The sequence below is a fragment of the Vipera berus genome, assembly GCF_964194415.1.
Source record: "Vipera berus genome assembly, chromosome: Z".
Taxonomy (NCBI): Eukaryota; Metazoa; Chordata; class Lepidosauria; order Squamata; family Viperidae; genus Vipera; species Vipera berus.
Window position 1 is genome coordinate 15698292 of NC_138205.1, and position 26295 is coordinate 15724586.

At 43.6% G+C, this 26295-nt stretch overlaps 2 protein-coding genes across 3 annotated transcripts; one reads left to right on the forward strand and one right to left on the reverse strand.

Moving 5' to 3' along the window:
• Positions 1–4870: 4870 nt before the first annotated feature.
• Positions 4871–11194, forward strand: LOC308677897 (serine/threonine-protein phosphatase 4 catalytic subunit). Of its 2 annotated transcripts, none has more exons than XM_081344595.1 (9): positions 4871–4910; positions 7586–7696; positions 7803–7850; positions 7956–8006; positions 8124–8225; positions 8367–8540; positions 8915–9041; positions 9211–9400; positions 9564–11194. In XM_081344595.1, exons 2-9 carry the CDS (start codon positions 7595–7597, stop codon positions 9691–9693), a joined length of 924 nt encoding a protein of 307 aa, XP_081200721.1. In that variant the 5' UTR covers positions 4871–4910; positions 7586–7594; the 3' UTR covers positions 9694–11194. The 2 variants fall into 2 exon arrangements, with proteins under 2 accessions (XP_081200721.1, XP_081200720.1); XM_081344594.1 differs by lacking the exon at positions 4871–4910 and adding an exon at positions 5101–5223.
• A 675-nt stretch (positions 11195–11869) lies between these two features.
• LOC308679078 (T-box transcription factor TBX6-like) lies at positions 11870–25810 on the reverse strand (the record flags this gene model as incomplete). The annotated part of the gene is made up of 8 exons (XM_081346317.1): positions 11870–12119; positions 14558–14750; positions 15401–15468; positions 17139–17209; positions 20701–20844; positions 21476–21743; positions 24353–24581; positions 25687–25810. 8 exons carry the CDS (start codon positions 25808–25810, stop codon positions 11870–11872), a joined length of 1347 nt encoding a protein of 448 aa, XP_081202443.1.
• Between the last annotated feature and the right edge of the window lie 485 nt (positions 25811–26295).

Below are 26295 nucleotides of genomic sequence, written 5' to 3' on the forward strand. Positions count from 1 at the left end.
GAGGTTTTTAAGAAGAGACTGGACAGCCACTTATCTGAAATGCTATAGGCTCTCCTGTTTGAACAGGGGGCTGGACTAGAAGACCTCCAAGGTCCCTTCCAGCTCTATTCTATTCTAGGCAAACATTGGGCAGTCAGCATCCCTTTACTTCTGAAGAGGTGGCAATTTCAGTGTTGAAGTAGTAATCTGACTATAACTTCCTGTTATACTTGGGCAGACTTTCCATTCCTGTTCTAGTTAGTCTGGATCGTGCTAGTTAATTCAAGCAGAGTGTAACATTTCAAAGCAGAAATGTGACTGGAAGAGCTGAAGCGCAATCTATTGTCTACATGTTTTCAATAGTTAGTCCTCCACTTAGGACCGCATTGGGTTGGGCCAGGAATCTTGGTTCTTGAGTGAAGTGATTGTTAAGCGAGATACCATCTGACCGCTTTGCTCAACGCCCACAATCTAATGTCTCCCAGTTGCAGACATTAAGCTGTGCCAGGGAGAGGACATCAGCCTCACACCACACCAAGGAATTTTAGACGCTCTCCCTGACCCATCAGGGAGAACGATGGCGTTTGTTAGCATTTTCATCAGATTTGAGGTCGGTTCCTCCAGCATGAGAGATTTTTTCTCCCTGCATAGAAATCCTGCAGTGTGCGAGGGGAAATGGATGTTCAAATCCAGCAACCTTTCCTGTCAGCTTCCCCAACGACTTTTCTGGGGAAGCCAGCAGGGAAGATTGAAAATGGAGAGTGCAACAATTTTATGACATTTCACCGTAGCCATTTTACAACGGGCAGAACTGCTTTATGGGCCTTAAACCACCCGTTCAGAGGCTGTTAGTTAGTTAAACCTATAACATTTGTGGGTAAGAGAGGGAAAGCAATTTGGTACAGGTAGTCCTCGACTTATGACCACAATTGAGCCCAAAGTTTCCGTTGCTAAGCGAGACAGTGAATTTTACCCCATTTTACAACCTTTCTTGCCAGAGTTATTAAGTGAATCACTGCAGTTAAATTAGTAATGCAACTGTTAAGTGAATCTGGCTTCCCCATTGATTTTGCTTGTCAAAAGGTTGCAAAAAGTGATCACATGACTCTGGGACACTGCAACCATTATAAATATGAGACAGTTGCCAAGCGTCTGAATTCTGATTACGTGACCCTGGGGATGCTGCAATGGTCGTAAGTGTGAAAAACAGTCATGTCAGTTTTTTCAGTGCTGTTGTAACTTTGAACAGTCACTAAATGAATTTTTGTTAAGTCAAGGACTACCTATATACTAAAGTAAATGCTTAATAGTCAACACAACAACTGAGAATTTACACCGGAAAAAAGGGGGGGGTGTAAACTGGAGAGTTATATTAGTGGTATAGCATGGTAATCAGTTTGGTAGGCATGTGTCAAGGTATGCTAGTTATTTAAGCACAACGGTTAAGTAACAAAGGAGAATATTAATATTTATTGTAAACGGCTAGAGTGGCAATATGATTTACTGTTCCTATTCTCCAGTTGGGCCTGGAGTAAGTCTACAAAAATCAATTTCTCACCTTTCTGAGACTACAGATGAAATTCAAAAACCTCTTATAATCCTTTAGATTGAAAGATTGGATATAGGAATGTGTTAATTACACCAGAGAGGATTTGGCCTATCTTCAACTATATCAAAGGATTTTTTTCTCTGGCATCTGAGAAACGATTAGCTATGTGAATATGATTGATAACAATGAGCTATCATTGTTCTGTAGTGTTTAAGGAATTAATCTTGGAGAACTGCTGCCTCACTCTTCAGTTAAAAAAATCATAATTAATGTTGACAAACTAGCCCAATGGAAAAAAACACCCATCCATGAATTTTTAATAGAGTAGCCAAAAGTATAAATCATACTGGTTTATTGAATTGCAATCTTCCTGGTCCCACATCAAGATTTTGAAAGAAATTGTATACAGAACTTAAACAGAACAGGGGCATTCATAAAAATGTTCTTACTTAGAAATCATTTGCACGATGGAAGCTCCACACTAGGAAAGAAGTTTTTTTTACTTCCCAAAACATGGAAAGAAAGTAGGATGCTATTTAGTATTCAGCTTGGAAGTCACCACTAGGAAAAAGAGGTGCTAGCAAATTTCTGTGAATTCACTCAGAAAAAAAAGTAGCCGTACACTGCAAATTAGTGTGTGTTCAAAAAAAAAAGAGGAACACTTAATTCAGTAATGCAATGTACTACTTCTGACTTAGTTTTTCATTTTTCTGTATTTTACATGCAAATTTGTTTTGCATTTTTCTCCTCTATAAGACCAGTTATTGCATTTCTATGCCCGCTCACACCCATAAAAATGAGAACATAAAACAGAAATTATTAGTCCAACATGTCAAATGCACCAATGCGCACATTGCCAATTGTTTTGAAGAGTCATTCCTCTTAGTTTATTTTTCATCTGCAATTTCCATTGCAGTATTGATGCAGCAGCAGATGGGGGCCTGTTTGATTAATGTTTTTAGTAACTAGGAAATTCTTTGATTAATGTTACTATAGATTTAAGATGTATTTGAAGTTGCAAAGCAAGCTCCCCATGAGGAATGTAGAGTCTGATAAGAACTGGTTCAAACTTGTCAAAGACAAGGATTCTCTTCTATTGGTACAAGGACTTGAATTTTAGTTACTTGCAAGCTCGTCATACTGTGAGAATCCTACCTTCTGAATATGAAGGTGAGCATTAACAAGATCCTATCCGTACTAAGAATATTATGGGATGATATGGAATATTACACGCTACATACTAAAGTTACTGAGCAAGCATGCAACAGAGATGTGTCAAATGATGTTACTTAACGAAAGAACTAATTCCAAACCCAACATGTTTAAACTGAATAGAAAGTTATTTTTTTTTACGTTTCTAAGCTGCTCCTCTCTGCTCTTGGCTGAGGTGCCTTTCCTTACTTGTGTACTGTACTTAAGAGAGATTTTAATCTACCTTTCCAGTTTAGGTTCTGTTTGGGCAAGGCACATCGAGCGAGTGGATCTGTCGGATGTATACAGCTAAGAGTTTCATGACGTATTATTGGGCTGCAACTTCCATAATTCTCAGTCATTCCGAGCCAATTTTGAGAATATCTCACCTGTGTAAAGTTCACCCTGATAGGGATAGTTCTCTTCTTCAGCTAAATCTCAACAGGGAAAGTCTTTTGAAATCACTAGCTCCCCCCCCACACACACACACTCCAAATCTTTAGCCATATTTTCAAACAATTTTATGAATATCCTTGCAACGTAGTGCTCCTCCCTATTTCCTGGCCAATAGAGTAGCATCAATAAGAGCTTCCAGTCAATGCCTTTGCCCTTCCTTACCATGGCCTCACAATATAAAAAAATACAGCTCAATTTAAAAAAATCTGCTGAAATGAGGACAAAGGGCTGAGGTTGCTCTGATTTCTGCAGGAATGGGAAAGAGCAGAGGGGCCAGAAGATGGTAGGGTGTTGAATTCTCCCAATGGGAAAATGCCAGACCCACAGCTTCAGGCTGGGTCCAACAAGATGGGCCTAGTACTATTTCAACTGTTAAACCATTTTTGTTTAAATAAATAAACTTTAAATAAAGACAGCCAACCAAGAAAAAGTGAGCGCTAGTTCCACCTTAGGAATGAAAAAAATCACCTAGGTGACTGGGCCGATCACATTTTCTCAACCCAACCTACCTCACAGGGTTGTTGTGGTGGGTAAAATAGGAGGAAGGAAGATTAGGTACGTTTACTGCCTTATTTATAAAAATAATAAAGGTGGAATAAAAATCTAATAAATAAAATGTATTTGTAGTATCTTTATCCAGTCATGATCATCCTCTAATAAAAGTTGTGAGACATATACACGCAGCACATAATTAGATGTGGCACACTGTCATCATATTGAGGCTATGCTAATCTCCTCCACCTTATTAAAATATAAAATTGTGTCTCTCTTCAGTAATAATATCAGAGCTCCCATATATGGCCTGCAAAATTCCAGATGAACCCTAACTTTTATATGGGGTGACCTCTCGGTGGCAGCAAAGGACTGGTTTTCTGTATCGCCTTCTTGCCGCCATCTAGTGGTCCTTTGGAGTTTTGCAGGCCGAAAATGCTTGGCCGCCCGTGATCATCAAACATTCTTGACCAAGTAAGCAATGTAATAGATTGGAATCAAAGAAACATTTCCATACCGTTGCCAAGAAACTACATGAACTTTATCAACCGGAAGTCAAACTCAACTGGAAGACATTCTTGACTTTACCCTGAGCGGCATAACATCTTGCCGGATGATACGAGGAAGTTGGGGGGGGGGAAAGGAAGAGGAACGGGAAGTGCACAACAGAAAAAGCACCCGGAAGTTTTTTTACAGTACACATACCATTTAAAAAAAAGTGTACTTAAAAAACTCTTCGCGATTCCGTTTCCTCATTTCCGGCGCTGTGTCCCCCTTCTTTTAAAATCCTTCCTGGAAGGAAGACATCTTCTTTTCCACGTTACCTTACAACATTAAGCCGCTAGCTATCAATAAAATACACGCCTATATGTGCACACACGCGCAAGTCAGGCGAGTCGCTTTAAACTCGCAGGGGTCTTCAAACTTGGCCCTTTTATGACTTGTGGACTTCAACTCCCAGAATTCCTCAGCCAGCATACGCCAGCATACGCTGGCTGAGGAATTCTGGGAGTTGAAGTCCACAAGTCATAAAAGGGCCAAGTTTGAAGACCCTTGCTTTAAAGAGCCAAAGTCGCTCCGCCTCCTCCCACTTGCGTCTAAGGAAGGAAGCGGAAGTGACGTCCTGGGCTTAGTAGTTAGTGGAGAGCCGGAAAGAGGGAGGGTTAAAGGCTCGGGCCCGGGAGCCGGAGGGAGCCGCAGAGCAGCTGCTACTGTCTCCGCCGTAGCTGCCCGGACCCTCCAGGTACGCGCGCGCGCGGGGGTGGGGTGGGGGTTATCGCGCGCATGCGCGAGGAGCCCTCTTCTCTGCCTCCCTTCGACCCTCGTGACGGGGCCGCCGGGGGAAAGTTGGTTGCCATAGAGACAGGAGTTAGGGAGTGCCGGCGAGGGAGGGAAAAGCGGTGTGGGGGGGGGGGGCGCTGCCGGTGAAGCGATGCCTCGTTGGGGAAGCTGTGGGGCGCCGGGGCCGGGGCGCTCCAGCCAGGGTGTCATGTCGAAGAGGGGCAAGCTTCTTCTTCTCCCCGAGGGCGAGGAGAGGGCAGAGGTTGCCGGCTCGGGTGAGGAGCGCGGCGGGCTCTCCATGGTGGTGGCGGGGCTCAGGGGAGGGTCGGTCGGTCGGTTTCATTGCAGGGAGGCGGCCGGGAGGCTTCTCTGATGGGTGTCGTCTCGGGAAGTTAAGAGGAGGGGATGGATATGGCGTGTCGGGGGAGGGGGGGCTTGCTATGGTAAAGGAGGGAGGGGTCCTTCCTTATGCTGCTTCCTCTTCCCTCCCCCCCTTCCCTCCCCCGTATTGTGTTAAAAGTCGTGTGAAGCAACAGCCTGGGCCCACGGGGGGGGGGGAGGGGGGTGGAAAGATTGGGTTGAGGTTCCTTCTGACGCCTTGGGCTTGATTGATCTGCCAGCTTAATAATAGTAATAATAATAATAATAATAATAATAATAATAATAATAATAATAATAATAATAATAATAATAATAATAATGTTGGAAGGGACCTTGGAGGTCATCTAGTCCAACCCCCTGCTCAGGCAGGAAACCCTATACCATTTCAGACAAATGGCTGTCCAGTCTCTTCTTAAAAACTTCCAGTGTTGGAGCATTCACCACCTCTAGAGGCAGGTCGTTCCACTCTCAGGAAAATTCTCCTTAGTTCTAGGTTGCTTCTCTCCTTGGTTAGTTTCCATCCGTTGCTTCTTGTCCTGCCTTCAGGTGCTTTGGAGAAGAGCTTGGCTCCCTCTTCTTTGTGGCGGCCCCTGAGCTTCACTGGTGGGGGTGGGGGTGGGTGGCGGTGAGGGGGAGTCTTGATATATCACACCCGCATTTACTTTCTCTTTTCTTCCCCTTCTCCCCCGCCCCCCCCCTTGATAAGGCACCTAAAAAGTTCGTGTGGCTTTCTCCACCGAGAAATTTATGAACTTGGTGCAGTGAGCTTTGCTTCCTCCTCTCCCGATTTCTGGTGCTTCTCTTCTAAGGAGGTTGAATTGCTCTTTTGCTTGGGCCATATAGGCTTAGGAATGGTGGTGGCGGTTGCGTGTGCCAACTCACCTTGACAGCACCCGGTTTTTGGAAGGCTGTGAACCGAAGGGAGCTGGATCAAGCAGTATTATTAGTGTTGCACAAAGGACAAAATGAACAAGCGCTGCAGTTTGCAGGAACCTGTTGAATATATTCTATGAGCTGGTGTTTTTTTTAACTTCAGTACAGTAATTGGTATCCCAGAAACTGCTTAGCTTGGCTCTACAAGGTGTGTTTCCATTTCTTTACCAAAAGTGTAGCTTTGCTGTAGTCCGCTGGGAAGATTTGAAGAAATCGTCTTGCATTTTATCACTGGTTTACGTGGGCTTCCTGAGTGGTTTGGTTGTAGTGTGAAAGTATCGTTGCCTTGGAAGAGTGAGGAAGATTCTCAGGGATGACTCACACCCTGGACGGTATCTCTTTACTCTCCTACCATCCGGTAGGAGATATAGGAATATAGCCAGCCGTACCAACAGGCTGAAAAATAGCTTTTATCCGTGGGCTGTTAGGCTTTTAAATGGGACATAATCTTATGCAGAATTGACTTGGGAGGCCGGTGTGTGGTGTAGTTGGTTCACATGGTGTGGTAGGATGGAGGGTTTGTTGTCACTGTGTGTTGGGGGGAGAGAGCATGGGGGGGGAGGCTCAGCTAATCTCAATGTACACATGTTGTACTTTGACATTAAAGGTTTATTATTATTATTATTTATTATTATTATCTGCCTGGCTATACTTCAACACAATTTCATTCTGCCTGTCTTGGTGTTTCTTTTTTGTTAGTTTCCAGTGAGGAGACTGTAGATGAAAAGATACCCATAACTGAGATTTTCCTGTAGTTTATTAGGAGTTGTTTGAGGATGGGGAATTTCTTTAGCTTCACCTTGCTTTCATCAATATTACAATCTTAAGAATATACATGTAGTCCTTGACTTAAGCTTTCATTTACTGACGGTTCGAAGTTACACCAGCACTGAAAAAAGTGACTTTTGACAATTTTTCACACAACTGTAGCAGCATCCCTCTGTGGTCACATGATCAAAATTCAGGCATTTGGCAATTGGCATGTATTTCTGACAGTTGCAGTATCCCAGTCAATGGGGACGCCAGATTCACTTAACAGCCATGTTATTAATTTTAACAACTGCAGTGTTTCGTTTAACAGCTGTGGCAAGAAAGATCGTAAAATGGGGCAAAACCTAACAATTGTCTCCCTTAGCAACAGAAATTCTGGGCTCAGTTGTGATCGTAAGTTGAGGACTACTTGTAGTGCTTAGTTGTGGTATGCTCTGGTCTGGAATCCTTTTCAAGAAGAATCTGTGTGTGCTCATAGAAAGTCTGGGCGCAACATGTTTATCCATGTGTTTGTCCACACATGTAACTGACAACATTTCCTATTTTTACAAGGGGGGAGAGATGGCTGAAATCAGTGACCTTGACCGTCAGATTGAACAACTGCGGCGCTGTGAACTCATCAAGGAGAGTGAGGTCAAAGCCCTCTGTGCAAAGGCCAGGCAAGTGTTTGTAGATTTCTGAGCAGTAGCTGCTTTTATACTGCAGCATGCAGCTGATGATATGAAAGCAATTCCAGATAATACAACTCCCTTTTCCTTCCAACAGAGAGATCTTGGTGGAAGAAAGTAATGTCCAGCGAGTAGATTCCCCAGTAACAGTGAGTAAGGGTTTGGGGGGAAACGCTTCATAATACCTTAGACTGGTGTGACATCGGCAGTCAGGCAAACTTATTTTTTTTTATCCTTGATGCTTTTCCCCCCAGGTTTGTGGGGATATCCATGGCCAGTTCTATGACCTTAAAGAGCTATTCAGGGTGAGTACTGAAACCCACTAGTTCCATGCTGCCTTCTGCTGCTTTTTGCTTGTTTTCTGTAGACTCCCTAATTTTATGAATTAATCGTTTCGTGTGTTCCGTGTCTTCATGCGTCAGGTGGGTGGCGATGTACCTGAGACCAACTATCTTTTCATGGGAGACTTTGTTGACCGAGGCTTCTACAGTGTTGAAACATTCTTGCTGCTGCTGGCACTCAAAGTAAGGAAAGTCCTGATAAGTTAGCATTATTTTTTTCCCCTTTTTTATTTAAAAGTCAATACGTGTTGGCAATTATGCAAGTTTGGCTAATACCTCTTTAAATCTGTAGGCTAAGCTAAATGGATCCACTTCTTTTTACAGGTCCGTTACCCGGACAGAATCACCCTTATCCGTGGCAATCACGAAAGCAGGCAGATCACCCAGGTCTATGGGTTTTATGATGAGTGCTTGAGAAAATATGGCTCTGTCACTGTGTGGCGCTATTGCACTGAGATTTTTGACTACCTCAGCCTCTCTGCCATTATTGATGGCAAGGTGAGTATGCAAGTATAATTCTTGAATCATGATGAATTGTGGATCTGAACGAGATCAGATTCTAATTTGAAAGACTTACTGTCTGAAAAATAGAGGGGGGGAGGGGACAACATTTTACTTGCCAGGAGATGTAATTATGGGCTAATCACTGGTGGCATAGGGCTGATTCAAAATGAATGTTTTCTCTTAATTCAAATCCAGCACTCGATTGTTTTTAATCAATTGCATAACTGAATATCGGAGACTGTAAAGGGGTAGTGGGGCACGTAGATATTATGTCTCTGGGGTAAGGTGATCAGAGAAAAAAAAATGACAGTTTAAAGATGGAGGGAGATCCATGATGTATATTGTATAAGTGTGTCTTTTCTGTTCAGATTTTCTGTGTCCATGGTGGCTTATCCCCATCCATCCAGACGCTGGACCAGATCCGAACGATAGATCGCAAACAAGAGGTCCCTCATGATGGCCCCATGTGTGATCTTCTATGGTCTGACCCTGAAGGTAGAGCTATGAGTCTTTCTTTTTTCTGTTCGTGCAAATATTAGGTCGATAGTAGACACTGTAATGGCTTCTTCTATTAGCTTGCAAGACCAGATGTTTACTTTTCCTAGCGTTTGCCTGCCATTTGGGTTCCCATGTTGTCGATATTCTCTTCCTTTGCTCTTCCTAGACACTACAGGCTGGGGGGTCAGTCCTCGAGGTGCTGGCTATTTATTTGGCAGCGATGTGGTAGCGCAGTTCAACGCAGCAAATGACATCGACATGATTTGCCGGGCACATCAGCTGGTCATGGAGGGTTACAAATGGCATTTCAACGAGACCGTTCTTACCGTGTGGTCAGCCCCCAACTATTGCTACCGGTGAGAAAATTGCGACAGGGTATGCCTGTGAAGAGGAAGAACTGTGGGATGGGGAGAAGGAGAGGGAGATTGAAATTAGCTGGAGGTGTTGTCCAGGGATGTGTGGCATGGATAAAACCTGAAAACACACACATTTGACCTCCCTTCTCTCTTCCAACCACAGCTGTGGGAACGTTGCAGCCATCTTGGAACTGGACGAACACCTTCAAAAGGAATTTATCATCTTTGAAGCAGCCCCTCAAGAAACCCGAGGCATCCCATCTAAGAAGCCTGTTGCGGACTACTTCCTGTGAATGCTGCTCCTCCCTCCTCCCCCCTTGTGCGGCTTCTGTTTCCTATTCTGGACGGAGCGGTCAGCTTCCCTTTCAGCCTTTGGCAGGGGTTCAGCTCTCTTCTTTCCTTCTCTCCCTTACCTTGGCCCTCGCCCAATAAATTCTCCGTTCTGGACCCCTTAGACTGAATTAGCCATCTTTTCCCAACATTGCTGATTCCTGGGCAATCCCTAGCATTGCCATAATTGGTATATTCCCCACCCCACCCCTAAAAAAACACACCACACACGTTTCTTAGGATTTCTACCTGTGGAAAAACCTGGAACTTTGTCAGCTCTTTCCATGAAAAGAAGTATCAGCCCAGGAACGAAGAAAAGTAGCTCTTTAAAGTTCTCTAGTTTTGTAGAGAAGTCACTGACCGATTTCTTGAGCAACTGTTGACGGGGCTTTTCTAATGAAGCAGCATCGTCCCAGCTGGTGCCCTCCAAATGTATTGGCCCTGAAACTCCCTATCATCCTAGCCAACCTGGCCATTCTGAATTTTAGATGATGGGAATGGTAGCATAATCCAAACTGGAGGACACTTAATTTAGAGAAGGCTGTTTTAGAAGAACTGGAAGTTATGGCTTAGAGAATCTATACATTACAAAGAACTGGATTCAGAAATAAGGAGAAGCCAGCTTGATCAAAGAATATCTGATCTTGTTAGGGGAGCTAATTATCTGGATTAATTCCTCCCTCTCCTGCCGGGTCACTTAAGATGCTTTTTGCTTTTGCTTTTTGTCAGCTGACCTTGGGACTCCGTGGTTTTTGGCGCCACTCTGAAAGACTGAAGCAAAGAACAGGAAGTGCTTCAAACTCTGCTGTTTTGGGTTGCTGGAAGACCTACAATGCTGAGGGGTTCGGGGCACTTCATTCTGTAATTTGCTTCAGTTATGCGGAATAGTTTTTGAGCTAATACAGGAAGTCCTTCCTTTGTGCTCCACCGCTCCTGATTCCCACTCTGCTCCTTAAAAACTATATGGCCAGTGGAAGACAAGACTGTCCCCAGCATACTATACCAAAAAAAAAATCCTGATCTTGCAAAAAGATTTTTTTTGTGGTCACTGGAGGATCCAAAGGCTCTCTGGAATCCATTCAGCTTTGGCGATGGGTTTATTAAATCTTTTATTGGCGGATCTGGTTCTCTTACTTCTTCTCCTTCTCCCCGACTGTGGAGATTGGGACCACATCATGCTAATGAATTTGACCAATGGGGCATGTTTTCTCTCTCTTCCCTCTGCTCTTGTGCCCCTGTGGGGATGAGGTAGCCACACCTGTCATCCCAAGGCTGACGTCTTTCCCTTCCCTTCTTTACCTTTATTCCTGTGAAGGAATGTGCAGTCCAGGTATCTACTTAGAGTTAGAAGGGGGAACTTCCTGCCATCTCCCATGATCTGTCTCCTGCTCTAATTTTATTTTGTTTTCATTTTGTTTTTCCTATTTACAACTTTTAGATAAAAAATAATAAAATTAAGAAAAATTGAGTCTCTTGTACCTTGTGTATTTGCACTGCCACATCATTTATGAATGAGTGCTACGGAAATGTCTGCAAATATGTCCTGTCTTATGATAGTTAATTTCCTAATTAATTTGGTAGTGGCTGAAAAAGGAGGATAATTTTAATATATTCACTTTAGCTGCAGGTGAACATTAAGAGAATTTGCATCCTCTCATCAAGCCAGATGGGATCTGCCAGCTATGGGATTTGGTTTTTAACACCTGATAAAAATATATTTTTTTTTAAAAAAAGCAAGTTGCCAGTTCCTATGGTGCTGCCCTACCACATGTACCACTGCAATATCAATGCTAAGATGACACATTGTGCAGACATATGTAAGAATGTGTACTTGCATGTTACTCTTTGTAAGATGTTTTAAAAGGAATAGCTAAAGCATAGCCACCACTTAAGTCAGGAAACTGAAGAGAAATTTTCTACTTGGGAAGTAATTGAAAAAGAGAAGTTTGAATGTGAGTGTCTCAACTTAACTTATATTCACTGTGGGGAAAAATGTACAGTCTGTTGCAGCCTTTGTGGGATTTAATTACAAACTATGCGGATATAAACAAGCTCTACTTGCTTAAATGGACGAGGAAAACGCCACGAAATTTTGCAAGCAGAAACAAATAAAATGCAGGTATCCAGCTTGCGCAGGGGTTAAAGCATGGATGGCTGTGAGCCAGGATAGCCAGAGGGAGGTCCATAGACACGAGGTGGAGGCGGGTAGGGTGCAAAACTGAACTTGAAAGGAGAGAACGAGGACGCTTCCGGTGGTTCTGCACTTCCAAGGAAAGGAATCACATCCAGGCTGGCCCAGCTTGCTGGGAGCATCGGTCTGAAATCGGCTTGCTCAGGAGGAGACTTGGTAGGGGGAGAAGATGGAAGAGCTGCTATTTCTTGGCTCGGGCTGCGGAAAAGCATAGCATAAAGTCAGCACCTAAGAAGACAGAACTTGTAGATCATTGGCTGAACCTGCCTAGCCTCCCATTTCGTGGTTCACACAATTGTGCTTTCCCTTACGTATCTCAGGATTTTCATTCTGATTTCCCTGCCTTAGGTATTTCTAACCTTCCTTAGTCCTTTCTCATTCCACTGAAAACATTCCTTTTTCTTCTTGCAATATCCTACTTTGACGTAAATCGGGTGTCCAACCCTGGCAACTTTAAAGATTGTGGACTTCAACTCCCAGAATTCGCCAGCCAGACTTCTGGGAGTTGAAGTCCACAAGTCTTAAAAGTTGCCGAGGTTGGACACTCCTGGTGTAAATTGATAACGTCGTGAATTTTGACTTTCTTATGACATTGAGTCGAAAGGATAATTGCAAATCAGCCAGATATGATTCTTTTTAAATACTTTCGCATTGGCCTGAAACCAAGGATGGAGTGCAGGATGATATTAAGCGATAGGTTATTGCCTCTAGCAACACAGCTGACATTAAAAGATAAGCTGGAGGAAAATCTTGCACATGATTGGAACAGCTGCTAATAAAGATGCTGGCTTGACTCATTTTGATCATATGATCAGTGAAGCAAACTTAATCTACTGAAACATCTGTAGAAGCCCTCCAACTCTCTTGTCAAACCTAAAATATTGATTTACGTATAAAACAAAGCCTTTGCCAGAAAAAGCCAAGAGCAATTTTCAGGGCAGGATTTAGACAATGATCACTCTTGCACAATAAAAATTAATGTAGTTATAAGTAACTCCTATTATGTATAGCTGCGTCTGAAACATTTGATAGGCATCAGTTATATATCCTTTCTCGGGGCTATATCCCTAGATTCCTCTAAGAGTCTTAAGTCCTAAGTGTGACAAATATTGGAGCATGTGTGCACAAACAAAATGGTTTTGTACAGAATTTATTTGGAGGAGAAAGGACTTTGTTATAGATAAATTTTCACACTCAATTTAAGTTTCCATGCAGTCTTGAGTTGGGGGAAAAAATAAATGCCTGGTTCTCAAAAGTGGATACATGGAACATGTAAAAATTACTAAAACAATATATTTCTCTAACATATAATGAGGGTATTTTCGGGATATAAGGATATTTTTAAAAGCCAGTTTGGTCTAGTGCAGGGGTAGGCAACTTTGGCTCTTTTATGACTCGTGGACTTCAACTCCCAGAATTTCTGAGCCAGGTGGCTCAGGAATTCTGGGAGTTGAAGTCCACGAGTCATAAAAGAGCCAAGGTTGCCTACCCCTGGTCTAGTGATAAGGCACCAGGGCTAGAAACCAGGAAACTGTCAGTTATAATCGTGCTTAGGCATGAAAGCCAGCTGGGTGACTGGGTCAGTCACTCTCAGCCCACAATGTCATGGTTCAGACCAGGCAACCATTGGATTAACACTTGGTTGATCTGAAAAAAGCAGACTGTGCTTCTGGGAAAACGCTAGGAAGAATAATAATAAATCCAGGTCAGTCCTGCCACCCTGGAGGAAAAGTAACATGGTCCTTTATTAGATAGCAACTAAAAAAAAACAATCTGAATATCTGAAGTTAGCTAAATGGTCCAGTGGTGAAGGCAACAGACCAAAATCTGGAGGACTGTGAGTTCTAATTCTGTTTCAGGCATGAAAGCCAGCTCAGTGATTTGGGCCACTCTGTCTCAGCCCAACTAACCTCACAGGATTGTTGTAGTGGGGAAAGTAGGAAGAAGAAGGAGCATTACGATATGATTGCTGCCTTGAGTTGTTTGTAAAAATAATAAAGGCTGGATATAAATAAAATCTACAGAGGTTGCCACCCGTTTCCTAAAGACAGAAGAGTGTCAGTCGTTAAATTTGGATTGCTGCCTGATACGGGATATAAGCAATTAGCTTGCTTTGATATGAAACTACTGCGTGATATCAATGATCAATTCAGAGTACAGGATCATCGGTAATGTGATCTGTGCATCTCATTCCCAGGCTGTGCAAATGATGACTCAGGATCTGGAGGCTGTGCAGGCCTATATGGGTGAAGGGCACCTTCAGGATCAATCCTGACAAGACTGAGTGGCTGTGGCTGTTTGGGATCCTAAGTTTGGGATGTTTCCACTTCTGGTTCTGGATGGAGTTGCACTTTCCTTTTTGAGATTAGTAAGCAACTTGGGGTTCCTCCTGGGGTCACAACTGCTCAAATGGCAGCTATAAGAGCCCTTTTATGTGCACCAGCTATATGCTCTTCCCTCAACTGAGGGGCCCTTTAAATCAGGGGTGTCCAACCTTGGCAACTTTCAGACCTGTGGACTTCAATCCCAGAATTCCCCTGACAGCCATACTTCAATTAGGTATTCTTTTAAATATTGCAAGACATTTTTTTTGGAGTTTTAACACCAAATAATGAAATAAATAAATATTCTGTTACCTGCCGTAAGGTGAGGATGGCCCCCTTAAACCATGAAAAGCAGCTGGATGTTGTACATAAGCCTCGGCCCCATTGAGATTAATTCCTGCAGGGGGGTAGAAGGAACAGGAAGGCTGTGGAAGTGCAGGGGGGGGCTGTTGTTCCAGAGGCCCCTCTTCCGTCAGGGTGGAGTCGCAAGGACCCTTTTTGCTCTCTATGGGAAGGGATGTGCAGAGAATTAGAAAAGCGAACAAGAAGGGATTATTGAATGTGTGTCTAGGGTGATGGATACCTAGGCAAGAGATGGAGATGTAGGCATTTGGTGAACTATCTAGAACAGGGATGGGGAACTATGGTCCTTTTATGACTTGTGGACTTCCAGAATTCCTGAGCCATGCTGGCACAGGAATCCTTGGATTTGAAGTCCACATAGTTCCCCATCTCTGATCTAGAATCATAGTTATGAGTGATCCAGGCGTATCCACTAGTAAAGGGGATCAGAGAGATGAAAACATCAGACATCACAAAACAAGCTCTACCCATTTTCTACATGTATTGCAACATTGCATACATGCCCAAAGGGATAAAGCTCGTCAGTTTGACATAGTGAGATCCTTGTTGACAAATGTTGATTAACCACAGAATTTCAGCAGGCCAGCCTTAGCTAGTCCTGAATGAAGAATCACATAGGAATTACATGTAATGCACCTAAAAACAGGTGGGGCTGTTATTGCATCAGCATAACTGCCGTTTTGACTTTTTTGGACCACAGTCTGCAAACATGCCTCCACGGAAGAGGAGAGGCTGAAGCTTAGAAGTAGCATTTAGGAAGTTGACAGAATAAGGTAGCTCTATTGTCCTCACCGCTTTCTCCCTGATTTGCTTCGCATTCACTGATCTTCATCTTCCTTTTGATTCGGGCCTCACGCTCCCTGTATTTTGTAACGGACCATAATGAAATCTGATAAAACAGCAGTCAGAGCTCAAACATCTTTCAGGATCATGCAGTTGCCGATTGTTGGTCTAGCAGAGTTCACCCCATCTGCTTTCTAGAGTCTTAGCATTTTGTTTGTTTATTTTTTATGCTAATTTTTTAATTTATATTTTTTTATTCAAATAGAAATAATACAAACATTATATATATATATATATATATATATATATATATATATATATATATATATATATATATATATATATATATATATATATATATATATATATATATATATATATATATATATATATATATATTGCACCCATCCCCTGGAGACCATTTTTGTTACCTATATTTCTTCTCATATAACAACTAACAATATACAACGTATTTCAATTGTGCCCTTATCCCAGGGGTGTCAAACTCAATTTCACTGAGGGCCGCATCAGCATTGCAGTTGCCCTCAGGGGGCCGGGTGGGTGTGGCCTGGGTGGGCGTGGCCTACTGAGTGGGCATGGCTAGAGTGCGTATGGCCTGCTGGGTGGGCGTGGCCAGCTCTACATCGTTCGCATCAAGGGTGCCTATGGGGGCTTGGGCAGGAGTGGGACAGATCTGAGGGTCTCTGGCAGAAGGAGCGTCTCTGGGCCAGGGCCAAGGCAGTGGGGGCCATTCCCTCACTGTTTCCAGGATGGCTTCGCGGGCCACATGAAACCGAATCCAGCCCCCGGGCCTTGTGTTTGACATGTCTGCCTTATCCCCTCCAAAACAGCATATATTCCTGAATAGATTTATTCCCTTTGCCTTCCACCAACACTGTTTTTATAAAATCCTCCCATATTTCATTATAATTATTTACTTTAATCATCCCTTTTTAAAGTTTAATTTCTGTTGTTAATTTATCATTTATTGCCATATTCCATATTTCATTATACCACTCATTTCTTTGGATAACCTAATTCCGTCTCCAATATTTATCACTCATCTAGCTGCTATAGGGACGCGGTGGTTCAGTGGGTTAGGACGCTGAGCTTGTCGATCAGAAGGTTGGCAGTTTGGCAGGTCGAATCCTGAGTGCCGTGTAACAGAGTGAGCGCCTGTTACTCGTCCCAACTTCTGCCAACCTAGCAGTTCAAAAGCACGTAAAATGCAAGTAGAAAAATAGGGACCACTACGGTGGGAAGGTAACAGTGTTCCGTGTGCCTTTGGCGTCTAGTCATGCCGGCCACATGACCACGGAGACGTCCTTGGACAAGCGCTGGCTCTTCGGCTTTGAAACGGAGATGAGCACCGGCCCCTAGAGTCAGAAACGACTAGCACGCATGTGGGGGGAACCTTTACCTTTACCTTTACATCTAGCTGCCATTATCAAATTTACAATCAATTCCTTTTTTTCCTCCATGACATATCTAAATTTACATTCAAAAGTTGTCTAATTTCCCTAAACACCATGTCCCATATCTTTTGTGTGCTATCACAATCCCATTTTGTTTGTGACCATTCGGCTTGTTGGAATGAACTCTCTCATGCCAGATAATCTGGAGGCCACAAACTATGCAGCCATCCATAGAGGGATTACAATGTCCTTCAGCCTCAGCCAATCTAGAAGGACACCTTTTGCAGTAGGAAACATCGGGAGACCCATAGTTTTGATTACTTCCTGCTCACCTTTTGCTGTTCATGCCATTTTCTCGGAAGCCCTTTGCAAAAGGATTGCTTTCTATCTTCATCTGAGTGATCTGAATGGACGGCGAGGAGTAAAAGAAATAACAAATGTATACGTTAGAATTAAAAGGATAGAAGTCATTATACATATTGACAGTAATACATACATTCTGCCTTGGTGTTTTTTTCCACCCAGTTTAGGGTTATTTCTGAAATAAGCATAAACGTATGTTAATGTTACTCTCAATCTGTTTGGGGGGGGTTAGGATTTTAAGTTTTGTTTCTGTGTGCAAAATTCATATGTGTATGTGTTCTTGGAGGCCAGGAATAGCACAATGCAAGAGAAGATGGCAAAAATGTGATTTGGGAGATATCCTAGCTAAGCTGAAAATGAGAGGGACAAGGGACAACAATGTATGTTTAGAATAGCCGCTGTACAAATTATAAAGTTGACAATGGGTTTTGCCCATTTAAGTACCAATTAGTGGTCTGGCAGAAATTTCTTAGAAAGAGATCTAGAGCCACTTCGATGTAGTGCTTAAGGAGCTGGCCTAGAAACCAGGAAACTGTGAGTTCTAGTGCAGCATTAGGCATGTAAGCTGGCTGGGTGGCTTTGGGCCAATTGCCAGGAGACAGTGAGTTCTAGTCTTGCCTTAGGCATGAAAGCCAGCCTGGTGACTTTGGGCCAGTCACTCTCTCTCAGCCCAACCTACCTCACAGGGTTGCTGTTATGGGGAAAATAGGAGGAGGAAGGTATGTTGGAAATGTTCACCACTTTGAGTTATTTATAAAAACCATATAGGCAGGGCACAAATAAATAAGATAAAAGTCTAATTTTTATGACTCTGAGTAGCTGCAGCCAACAAAACGAATGAATTCTTCGGCTATGTATATTCAGTTATATTTCTGAAGTGGGTTTGTATATTAATGGGAGATGATTACTTCTGCCCCTCCCAGCAACCAATTTTCAGCAACTCTTGCAGATTTATTTTTCTATTTAAACCTTTCTACAATGGATTATAGTTCCCTTGATCCCAAGCCAGAATGGCCATTGTCTGAGAACTGCTGGAGTTATAGTTCAACACACGGTTTCCCAATTGGCGAGCTTAAGATGTGTGGATTTCAACTCCCAGAATTCCTCAGCCAGCCTGGGAAACCCTGGCTCAATATCAGTGGATGACACCAGTGGAGAAATTTCTATTAGATTCCATTAGAAATATTATTAAGATTATATTCCCAGTTCAGTTAGCCCACCTAGACCAGGACTTTTCAACCTTTTCACTCATTGTTCCACTTTTAGGATATGGCAACATCCGAGTACCACCAGTCGCCTAGGAACGTGTCAAAAACTTGATGACCCCCCCAAAAAAGGAAAAAAGTGATGAAGTACAGGTACTCCTCGACTTACAACAGTTTGCTTAGTGACTGTTCGAAGTTACAATGGCACTGAAAAAAGTGCCCCCCAAGCCACTGCCCAGCGGTGCTCTTCCTCCTGTCCAAGGTTTTCATTGTTGTGAGCATTTCTGTTGAGGATTGGCAGCGAGGGTGGGGTGGTGGGTGTTTGGTTTTTATTCCCCCCGTCTGCTGGGTGGTTGCAGCAGGTTTTGGTCACTTCACATGACCCTGGGACATTGTGACTGTCATAAATATGAATCAGTTGCCAAGCATCTGAATGTAAATCACAAGACCCTGGAGATGCTGCAACATTCCAGCTGATCGGCGGTTCTTCTGGGCTCAGCAGAACTGCCAGGATCAGCACCGAGCTCCACCTGGAGCCTGGCGCTGATCCTGGCACTTCCGCTGAGCCCTGACAGCCCCGAAGAAGTGCTGATCCTGGCGCTTCTGCTGAGCCCTGACAGCCCTGCAGCTCCAGCCATCTCTCGCTCAGGCTTGTGCGGTGCTGCCACCGGTTCAGCTCATTCCCCTCCCCCACTACCACTTTTCTAGGATGGTCGTGTACCACCTGCCAGGTGCCAATGTACCACAGGTGGTACCCGTACCACTGGTTGAAAAGCCCTGTCCTAGACCAACTAAAATGAACAAAATAAGACTTATAAAGTCTTCATAACATGAAAGACTATGATGGTGTAATGTAGTGTTCTTTAACTCAGCAACCTGAAGATGCATGAACTTCAGCTCCCAGAATTCCCTATCCAACCATGCTAGGGAAGTTGAAGTCCATACATCTTAAAGTTGGTGACAGTGAGAAACACCGGTGAAAGGTATTGAAATGAAAGACTGTGAAAAGCTATGGGGGGTGGGGGTGGAGATTAAACTTTGCTGGAGACATGTTTATACTGAAAAATACAATTGTTGTGAATAATAGGAGGACCCAAAGTGTTGTGAACTGAAATTGCTAGACAGAAAAACAGATTCTGAGGGCAAGAAAAGGGCACATTAAGACTGCCAGGTAAGGGTTAGTTCTGAAAAGATTTGGCTTGGACGAGGATGTCAAAGGATAAAAGAATAGGAAAATATGCAGAAAGAGAGTATTAAGGAACCCTAGAAAGTCAATGTATATAGGAAATATAAATAGCAAAGGCTACAGGACTGTGAAGATAAGGGGTGGAGGGACATCTCTAAACATGAGGAAACAGGTGAAGTTAAACGAAGAACGGGCAATGGTGGGATAAGGGGGGAAAATATACGGAGGGGCAAAATGGATTTTTGTAAAGAGACAAGATTTCTCTCAATTACTATATCTTCTGAAAGTCCATTGGTATATTTGCCTAGGCATTTTTCTGGCTGAAAACATTCCTAGAGATTCTAGACAACTAACTCTAAGACATAGAATAATAGGGTTGGAAGGGATTTTGGAGGTCTTCTAGTCCACCCCCTGTGCGATATTAATACATTTTATTAAAGAGGGTAAGGCTGTTTTTAGGTACCGTAGACTAACAAAGTGCTCTCTGTCTCTGTCTCTCTCTTTCTCTCTCTCATCTGTCTATCTGTCTATATCTATCTATCTATCTATCTATCTATCTATCTATCTATCTATCTATCTATCTATCTATCTATCTATCTATGAAAAGAAGGAGACAATGAAGGAGAAGAAGTTTGGGGATATTATGGACTCTACAAATGAGAATAAGTCTACAGCAGGGCTCTTCAAACTTGGCCCTTTAATGACTTGTGGACTTCGTCCCAGAATTCCTCAGCCAGGCATGCTGTCTGAAGAATTCTGGGAGTTGAAGTCCACAAGTCATAAAAGGGCCAAGTGTGAAGACCCCTGGTCTACAGTGTTGTGTATTGGGCTCTTGAGGGAACACCATGTGGGTTGCTGGAGCAGCTAACGGCTCTCCAGCAACCCAGACTACAAGTCTCCTGTGCTGCAATTGGCTACCTCCAGGCAGCAATGGTTGATTCAAACCTATTGTCTGCCACCTAGGGGCTAGACTATATATTGTGGCTAGTTGCAGTCATTCCCCCAGTACAGTTACTGCACGAAATAAACGATGAGTTACCCTGTACTCAGTTCCGCGTCTTCATTCCTGCGCCAAAGAACCCGCTATTTAACATACAGTATAAAAAAACACTTTTTAAAACCCTGCTCTTGCTCTCTCACCTGTGGGTTCTGGTAAGCTGTGACAGTCAGAAACTGCGTCTCAGGAAAGGTGAAGGAAGCACAGCCACCACCTGCTCCGCGGCGCCCTCCAGCTCCCACCACATGTATTCGGGGCTGGTAACGATGCATGGAATGAACAATCAACTAAGAAGAGAAGAATCGACAATGATCTTTATTTTACCTGGCCATCTTATGTTCCTCCATTTCCCCACTCCATTTTAGTTCTCTGCAAAGCTGAGCTGCCTATGCCTGCTGTCATTCTGGGCAAAGCACAAAATATGATTCTAATTGCATGATTCATTAACCTGAAATATGACTTCATTTTGTAATTAAAAGGAAGAGTAAGAATCTAGGCATGACAATCTGCCAAAAGAACAAAACAAAATCCCCAAGTCATTTTTCTAGAGGGATCTCAGTGAGCTAAGTTGTTTCATGCCTTACATCCATGAACAATTTTTTAATAATAATCCAACACATACCAACAAAACCTAAGTTTAAATACTGCATGGTTGCTATAGAATTTGTTTACTTTGAATTTCAAAATGTAGTGCTCCTCTGGGAAAGATTTTGCTTCGTTTTTGTCACTGGATTCACAAACTCCTGGAGCTTAACTATAACTCCTCATAGTTAGTAGCCTAAAAGATCCTCCCACATGTGTCCCCACTTCTAAATCATTTTATTTGGGCTATAAGTGTACTCTATCAATTATCGTCTCCTGGGTGTATATCCCCTCTTCCCCATTTATCTTTCCTCCAATCTCAGGCCCCAGTCATACATGTCCATGAGGATCCAGGGTATTGTTGGTGAGCTTCAGCCGATGGAAGGATACAGGTTGACGCATCCAGTGGGCACCTGATGCAGGTGAGTCAGGATGGATGTAAACCCGGTCTGGAGGTGGTAATTCTGCCTTGCCACTGGCTTCCCACTTTTTGCCATGCCACTTGTAACGGGAGCCTCCTACAGGGACGACGTCTACCAGCAGTAGGTATTTAGCTTCAGAATCCAAGCCTGTGACTGCAACTTTTAGCTGTGGAAACATCCGCCTGAAAAGTGATTAAAACATGGATTAGAAAAATTCAAAGCGTGGAGGAACAGGGCTGTGTCACCGAAGAAGAAATTAGGATTCGTCTCAACTCAAGGTTGGTGGGTAGGCAATTCTAATCACATGCCTCACCCCCCCCCCGCTGTAGCTGAGTTCTAGAAAGCTAATAGCACAGGATGAGTGGACGGGGTCCAAATCATATTATTTGGCTCCGTTTATTAAGAAAAGACAGACAGCCCTTGAAAGGTCAACTCTGCCCTTGACTGACAACCAAACTGGGATCATAATTTCGGTTGCTAAGCAAAGCAGTTGTTAAGTGAGCTGCGCCCAATTTTATGACTTTTTTTGCCAAGTTGTTAAGCAGTTGTTAAGTGAATCACACTGTCGTTAAGCAAATCTGTTTCCCCCCACTGATGTTGTTTGTGGGAAGCCAGCTGTGAAGCCTGCGGATGGCATTGACACTGGGATGCTGCAATGGTTGGAAATATACAATGGTTGCCAGGTGCCCGGATTTTGATCACGTGACTGTGGGGATGCTGCGAAAGAAAGTGCGAGGACCGGTTGAACGAAACATTTTTTTCAGTGCCATTATAACTTTAAAGGATTGCTAAATAAATGCTTTTAAGCTGAGGACTAACTTTAGTGGAAGAATGTTAGGATCCTGTGCATGACAAATGGCTTTTGATTATTCCTTGGAAAGCTGAAAACATACAAAACACTCTCATTTAATTCCTTAGAGCAGTGAATATTCTTTCCCAGTTTTCTGGGATGCAGTCTTTCTAGTTCATTTCTCCCTTCACCCATCTATATAGGTTTCATACAATTACTATAAATTCCCAACATTGTTTCTCACCAGATCAGCTCATCTCTGGTCTGCAGTGACTTAAAATGGTCCAACAGCTGGAGACCCAATGTTAGGAAACATTTTCCCTTTATTCTCCGGTACCCAAAAGGTACACCTGCTTCTCAGAATATTGCTTTTATTGTAATAACTCAGCAAAATTTAGAATAGAATAGAATAGAATAGAATAGAATAGAATAGAATAGAATAGAATAGAATAGAATAGAATAGAATAGAATAGAATAGAATAGAATAGAATAGAATAGGAAGGGACCTTGGAGGTCTTCTAGTCCAGCCCCCTGCTTGAGCAGGAGAACCTATACTATTTCAGACAAGTGACTGTCTAGTCTCTTCTTAAAAATCTCCAGTGATGGAGTGCCCATAGTTTCTGCAGGCAAGCTGTTCCACTGGCTACTGCTAAGTTTGTAAGCCGCCCTGAGTCTTCGGAGAAGGGCAGGATATAAATGGAATTAAAATAAAAATTAAAAAAAATAAAAAATTGTCCTCATTGTTAGGAAGTTTCTCCTTAATTCCATGGTTCCTTCTCTCTTTGGTCACTTAATTAAATAGTAACCGAGAAAAGATTTATTTCTCTTAATGTCTTGAGAGCCTTGCTAAATCAAATTAACAGTCTAATCAAGTACATTATTTTCCATCAGCATCCTAAACAGAACTTACAAAATGAGCATGATGCAGGTATACTGCCTTTGAACATGAGGCTTCATTTAAAATATTAGAAGTGGAGAATTAGAAGGGACCATTCAGGCATCTAAGTCCAGCTTAGACTTAGTAACAGAGAAAGTAGGTTTAGATTGCTTATCCTTGGTGAACTTGTCAAATCCCATTTGCAAGCTATTTAAACTATAATTCATCAATATGTGTTATGGCCATAGATCCCTAAACTAGTGAATTCTATAAACAATTTTCATATTTTGCATTATAGTCTTCCTCCCTGCCAGCTCCAGTGAGACACACACACACACACACAAAAAGCCCAGTGAACATATGCAAAGCTAGTATGTTAAAATAATTTTGGTTGCAGTCATAACCCTCTGTATAGTCTGGTTTGGAAGCCTCACTGCTTCAGACAGGAAGACGGTGCAGAGAGTGGTGAGGATGGCCGAAAAGATCATTGGCACTTCCCTCCCCTCCATCCAGGACATAGCACAGAAGCGTTGCTTGAGCAGGGTCCGTAAGATTATCTGGGACACAACTCATCCTCTTCAAGACCTGTTTTCCTTGTTACCTTCTGGGAGGAGGAGGCTTCGTGGTATCCGTAGCAGAACGTCCAGATTCAGCCATAATTTCATTCTATACAGCATTAACCTTGTGAACTCTCAGGCTTCCTCCTTCCCTTATATATTCAAAATGGACAGTATTTAATATTTAATATTTATTTGTTTTGTATATGTAGGGGTGTGGTCTATACCTATGTGTATATAGTATGGTTAGGTGTGTGTCATGTATGTGCTCCACTTTGACAGCGGGCAACTAAATTTCATTTTTGATGTGTGCCATTGTGCCCACAGTAAAAAAATGACAGTAAAGGTTATCTTATCTTATCTATATTTATATACAAACAAGAGCCACTGAACTTTATAGGGCTTACTTCAGAGTAGGGAAGGATAAGATTACGGCATCCGTCTATTGGGGAGATGTTTTAACTTTAGGACAGAAGAACCGTCATCCGAAGCTCTGATTTACATGATCCAAGATTGATCCCTGCCTCTGCAAGGAGAGAGAGAGATGATGATGGACCAGCAGCTCACCTGCCTGCTTTGGTGATGATCATCTCGGTGCCAATGCCGCTGAACCGCTTCCAGAGTTCGCTGTTCTCCAGGCTCATCCGTACTCCAGGGGGTAGCTGTGAAGTTGTGGGGGGGCCTGATGGGAGCGCCTGAGACGATCCATAAGGGAGGCCAGGGTTTGGGGGCAGGAGGCGCCCAGGAGGGTCCAAGCCTGGGAAGAAGCCTTCCAGTTTGGGAGCCGCTTCCAGCTCTGCTGACAAAAACGCAGAGAAAAGAGTGCTGAGGGGAAGGTTAAGAGAACCGAGGGGCATCGGCTGCTGAGCCATGTGGAGTTAAGGGTAAGGAGGGGGCTGCAGGCATTACTGAGGGGGCATCGTCAAAAGGAATTTGTCACTCTCCTGCTGGTTTCCGCCCGTTTTATTCTCTCCCCCCCTCTCCCCCTTTCCCTGACCAGTTGGTCTTGGGTGCTAAATATCCAGCTGATGGGGGTGGTGGGCAAAAGCCAACAATTTATGGGAATTCTCCATCTCTCAGCTCCCTTTCTGCGCTCCCCAGCCCTGACCTCCCACTGGCCTGTCTAAATCACAAGCTGCTTCCCCTTCATCTGAGGACCACTCTCATCCTCGGGGTGCCTAGTGGACTCCCCTCCCCTCCCTTTCTTTTCTTTTTTTTTTTAAATGTAGGTCCCACTTTTCCCACGGATATAATAGCCTCGCCTTCTAATCCTCATTGTCTGATTCCAGCTCACCCATTCTGTATTGATTTTATTTATTTATGGAATTTATTTGCTACCCATGTCATACCCTGGGCGACTCTGGGCGGCTTCACAACATAAACATTTTGGGTCCACTCTTCCACTCTAATATAGTTAGTTACATCCTGGAATCAGCTTGCTTGACCCTCTTATCGTAAACATCCTGGCTACCACCTTCTCTCCCGGTGTCCCCAAAACATTGCTGGTTTTATTTTACTTTCTTATACAAGAAGAAAGTATCTCCGTGCCAGATTCCTACTTCTTTAACCTCCTCTGAGTCTTCAGAGATGCTTAATTCCCATCTTCTTCCTTAAATGTCTCTCACAGTCCCACCATATCCATCTCAAGAGACACTCCAGGAAGGCACAGATGCTTTTTCTTCTATCCCGTTCCCTTTCACACAACAGCCCTGTGAGGTAGACAGACTGAATCATGGTGCCTGGCTCTGGATCAGGCCACCATGGAGCGTAATGGCTAAATGAAGATGTTCTTGAGCCCACAATCCTCACCAGCATTTTTCGCTCCCTCCCATTCACGGCTTTACCCTGACCCAGTTCTTCCTTCCCCCGCCACTTTGCCACATCATCTCCCAATTTCTCACCTGAGTATCTGAAGGCTTCATATTGGGGTGCCTGACTCTGGGGATAGGCAGCTCCAGGAGGGGGTGGCGGTCGCAGAGCATAGGAGCCCCCGTATTGGGGGAACACCTCTGATGGGTGATACATGAGGGGTGGACAGAAGGCTGGAGGGCAGGACCGGCTTCCCTGGGGAGGGAGTGGGGGTCCTGTGGATGGGAACAGGTGAGGCTGGAAGCCAGAGCTCCTGCCTTGAGGGTGGGGGTAGAGGAGAAGGCTTGGAGGCTGGAAAGTTGGTTTGGGGAGCAAAGTTGGATGTGATTTGGGGAGAGAAGGAAAGGAAGGAAGGAAGGAGGGCGGGCTCAGAGGCAGAAAGGTAGGAGCTGTTTCAGGAGCTGGGAGCCAAATCTCCTTGGCTTGGTCTCTTGAAGCAAGTCTGGGATGTGTCCCCCTCCAAATCCTCTCTTTCCCTGAAGCGCCCCTGGTTGGGGGCTTGTATTTATGATTCCGCCAAGGCTCTTTGAAGTGAGACCCCAAATGGCACATTCACACCTCAAGAGGGGAGGGGTTTGGGGCTGGTAGCAGGGGAGCTGCAGGGAAGAAGCAGCAGAGCAGTGGCTCAGCCTTGGGATGTC